At 41.8% G+C, this 4332-nt stretch overlaps 1 protein-coding gene across 1 annotated transcript in view; it reads right to left on the bottom strand.

Moving 5' to 3' along the window:
• Positions 1 to 4149: 4149 nt before the first annotated feature.
• The window catches only part of LOC109472919 (signal peptide, CUB and EGF-like domain-containing protein 2), a 7968-nt gene continuing 7785 nt past the window's right edge, over positions 4150 to 4332 (bottom strand). Inside the window, exon 12 of the mRNA XM_019772785.1 lies at positions 4150 to 4170. Coding sequence (XP_019628344.1) covers positions 4150 to 4170 — 21 coding nt within the window. The remainder of the gene's footprint in view (positions 4171 to 4332) is intronic.

Below are 4332 nucleotides of genomic sequence, written 5' to 3'. Positions count from 1 at the left end.
GCGATTAATTAAAATTTCTATAATATGTTTTTAAATATAAATCTTCAGTTAGTATAACTAAATACCAAGGACGCCTTAGAAAAAAAACAAAATGCAACATAAATAGCTGAAAGAATCATACTAGCATCTGTAAATACACTAATAAGTGCCATATGTGGGGTCGTGTGGCGTAACGGCAGAGTGCGCGACCCGGAACCTAGAGATCCTGGGTTCGAGTCCTGACATGATTCTGACATGCCACCGATCTTGTGTCCTTGGGAAAGGCACTTTACCTACACGACTTTCCTCACTCAGCTCAGGTGTAAATGAGTATTGTCCTGTAATGTATTTGTCCCCTGTGTTGGTGGCGGCATTAATATAAGTTGATAAAACTTGAGTGTGCCGTCTCCACGACTGGTGATTACATGTTGGAATATAAAAAAAATGTCATGCCCAATCCGTAACGTACCTGCGTCCCGGGAAGAACCGCCTGACGTCCAGGTCCACATACGGGAACGCCTCCACGTACGTGCCGTGCCCGTGCCGCCGCCTCAGCGTTACCCAGCCTGCACCGCGCGTCGGCACGTTCGGAAAGCTCGCCTTGAACTTGGGCCGCGTCACGTTCCACCAGATGTGCGACTGGGTCTTGTTTCCTCTGGGGAAATGGAAATCACTATTAGAGCTAGAGAAGTAACATTTGCAAAGCAAATGCATAATGCTTAACTTCGGACATGGTCTACTCTGTTATTTCTCACTCAAAAACATTCACATACACATACACATACACATACATGTACTAGTAGTGTATGGCGAGAGGAGCAGAGCAGACCATGAAATTGCAACATTATGTAACCCAACACCAGTCACCATGGTGACAGCCGTCAACAAATCAGGTCATTGGTCAGGTCAGAGGTCACTGTTTGGAGAAGAAGAAGAAGAGGAAGAAACTGAGCAAAAAACAATGTTTTCCTTCAGTATTAGAAATGTGAATAATATTTAGATGAGATTCAACTTCATTATGTTTACCTTCGCAGAAAAACATATTGTTTTTGCTCTTTTTCCTCTTCCTCATCTTCTCCCTTAATTCCCCAAAGAAATAAAGTCAATGACCTGAACCAGACGTCTGTCACCATGGTAACCAGTGTTGAAATTGGAAATCAGTATTAGACATGTTGTCATTTAGAGGTGGAAACTTTTTGCGGTCAGCCGGACTGCCCCAACGGCCGGTGGCTATAGGACAGAGTGAGTGAGTGAGTGAGTGAGTGAGTGAGTGAGTGAGTGAGTGAGTGAGTGAGTGAGTGAGTGAGTGAGTGAGTGTATAGGAAACGTAACTATCGTGGTTGGATGTGTAAACGAACTACTGTATTCTGAAGTTGGATTTAGTTTTATATTATAAGTTTGTATACGTTTCCTACAATCAAATGTTTAACAAAGTCCAGTACCTGTAGAATTTGGCCTTTTCCTCAATCGTTTTACGCCGTAAGACACAAGCCGCTACCAGCAGGAGAGGCGTCACCACGACCAAGATGGCGACCACGATTCCTGCCGTCGTCGCTTTAAATAAATGAATTAACGAATGAAAGACCTTAATTGTACGTTTATCCTTTTAAAAGCTAAGTACAGGTCATGAATAGGGAAAAGAATACAACAATAACTTAATTGAAATACACATACTAATGTGATCTACCATTTACAGGTTTAACTTCTTCTCGCTTCTTGAGGCAGTTGTAGATGTATCGACAGATATTCACAAACGTTCAGTTATACAGACACATCTACAATGTGAAGACATAGTTATTGTACAACAAGCATTTACAGATATAGGTATGGGGACTTTTCTTCTGACAAGCAGCAAATGGCGATCTAATTACCCGACAGAAGGTACTCGCAGCGACTTCCGCCCCGGCCAACCGTACAACTGGAAAAGAAAAACAAGAAGCCATAGGCGACAATTCTCCGTGAAGTATTATATATTGCAACAAAAAGAAGTAGCCATTGGCGACAATTCTCTGTGAAGTGTGATAAATCGAACAAAGAAAAATTGTTTAAACGCGCGTCGGCTCAGTCATCTTAAGACGCAACAACCAATCAGAGATGCGAGATGCCTACACGTGACGCGGGAAGGGCGCGAGATGCCCGAAATATTTTTGCGTCAATATTCAGCGCCGTGATTCAAGAGATTAATACCCGGAAACAATTTTTTTCTTGTTTTGAACGCATTAACATGCATTTACGCTAATCTAGTATGATTCAGGGTTACTTTTTTTTAACCTGTCCATGGCCAGATTATCTAAAGATGTGTGTATTGTGTGTACAATCTATAGAAAGAGAAATGTACATCAGGTCCGATCATCCGATTTTCACGTTTCGGTTTTTTGGACTCGGTTCATGAACGTATTTTGGTTTGGCTCCTGGAATGTGCAAAAAAATGACTCCCGGGACTGTCTACAGGGAACACTCGCACATTCGCGGTGTATCAGGACAGCGCGACTGGTCGTCATTAGCGCAGTAACAGTTGCATAAACGGACGAAACCATTTCAAAGAAATGGGGATGTTTCGAAAATAAGCATTTACTCCAATATCAAAACAGCTACGGTAAAAATAAAAAGACGTGCATCATCCCGGACATAATGCAACACCACATGCGAAATTACACAGAAATGCGACGTACGGAAGAATGCGTTTTGGCTGCGAACATCTTCCAAAAAACTTGGCATCTCTTAACCATGGGCAAAAACATCTGGAACCACTTATAAAAACCACCCCGTATCTGCATGAACTTTTTTGAACCCCACTGCTATTCCAAACAACGCGTTTTTCTGGACCATTCCAATTCGCCTCGTAATTGTAGGGGTGCGTCTGCGATATTACATTGACCGCGAAAGCAGCAACGGCAAAAATACACATTCGTGCATCAACACGGGCATGCCCGCAGACGGCGTATAAAATTGCGTGCCGATTACACAAAGAGAACCCAGTGTTTTGACTGCGAACATGAAAAATCAGCCGATTACAACACTCCGTCCGGAGGTCCTGACCTCCTTCACGGAGTAAAAAGTGATTTAAAAATATATAACAAATGTAACTAATCTCAGAGCAAACTGCTATTTATCTGACTAAGATTGAAGAATGCCATATCTATATGACAGGTTATACAGCCTGAAAACGATACCTGCTGTTTGTCATTTTTTTTTGGTCAAAATTGCAATGAAATTCTGCAAATAAGCAATATGCTATTCTCGGTAAATGAAACAAATACCTGCATTGCCGCTGTGCACTGGCAACAGAACAGCTGCCGCCATACAGACAGTGCCCAGGGTAGCAAAGCTCTGTAAAACACAATAAGCAAATCATGAAGGTGGGTGAAATATAAGTAATGCAGTAAGTATAATCATCTCTTGAAGCATTTCTCTCAACGAATTTGCACCCGGTTTAACCCCCCCAAATGGTCACTCAAATTACGTCATAGTCAAGTGAGTGCTGAACGTACTGTGCCTGCGCGGAACCATTTTACGGTTTTTGTTGGATGTTTGGTCAACATTGCATCTGAATTTTGCCTGTTGCAGGCAATATCTTTTCCAACACAACATTTGGAAGCTACAGTCGGGATGTTTAGCTTATATACGTGACAACGACCTTATATGAGACGTTCTTCCGAAGTGCTATGCACAATACATTACACGGGTTTCGTGCAGATGCAGTACGTTCTGTCAACGTGCTTACGGACAGTACCTGTAAGAATGTTCAGGCTCCCGATGCTGATGCCTTGTACGTTAGTCATGGCCTGCTGGATGTCTGAAGTCGCCAGTAGCGATTTCGTTGCCAGGGTTAAGTTGGCGACAAGGCTGCCGTTACTGAAACTCGTCAGGACGAAACTCAGGAAGTTGTTTCGGACCGTAAAGTTTCCGTGACCGGTGAAGTGACCGCTTAACTGCAATAAATATAAAAGAAGACATTCAAAATGTTGTTAATAAAGCCTCTTCGGTCGCATGATAGGTTTACTGGCGTACATGCACCATGGACTTCTGCCAGATTGATTTTATGAAATACAATTGAAAAATGAGGGACTATTATACTGCAATAACTGTAAATATTTATCATACAAATTCAGCAGCCGTCTTCTGACGGAAAGATTCTAACGGACTCTTATCTATATATGGTACGTTTTGTCAACGAATCAACGACGAACCCTTAAACAAAAGAAAACTGTTACAGTACAACTACTCATTTATTAAGAAAGGAAAGCTGTGATAAAATGTATGTATCTATATCTATCTATCTATCTACCTATCAATCTATCTATCTACCTATCAATTTATCTATGTATATCTATGCATCTCTCTCTCTCCTCT

Source organism: Branchiostoma belcheri, unplaced genomic scaffold, assembly GCF_001625305.1.
Source record: "Branchiostoma belcheri isolate BF01 breed outbred unplaced genomic scaffold, Haploidv18h27 scaffold29, whole genome shotgun sequence".
Lineage (NCBI taxonomy): Eukaryota > Metazoa > Chordata > Leptocardii > Amphioxiformes > Branchiostomatidae > Branchiostoma > Branchiostoma belcheri.
This window is presented reverse-complemented; position numbering and strand designations above follow the sequence as displayed.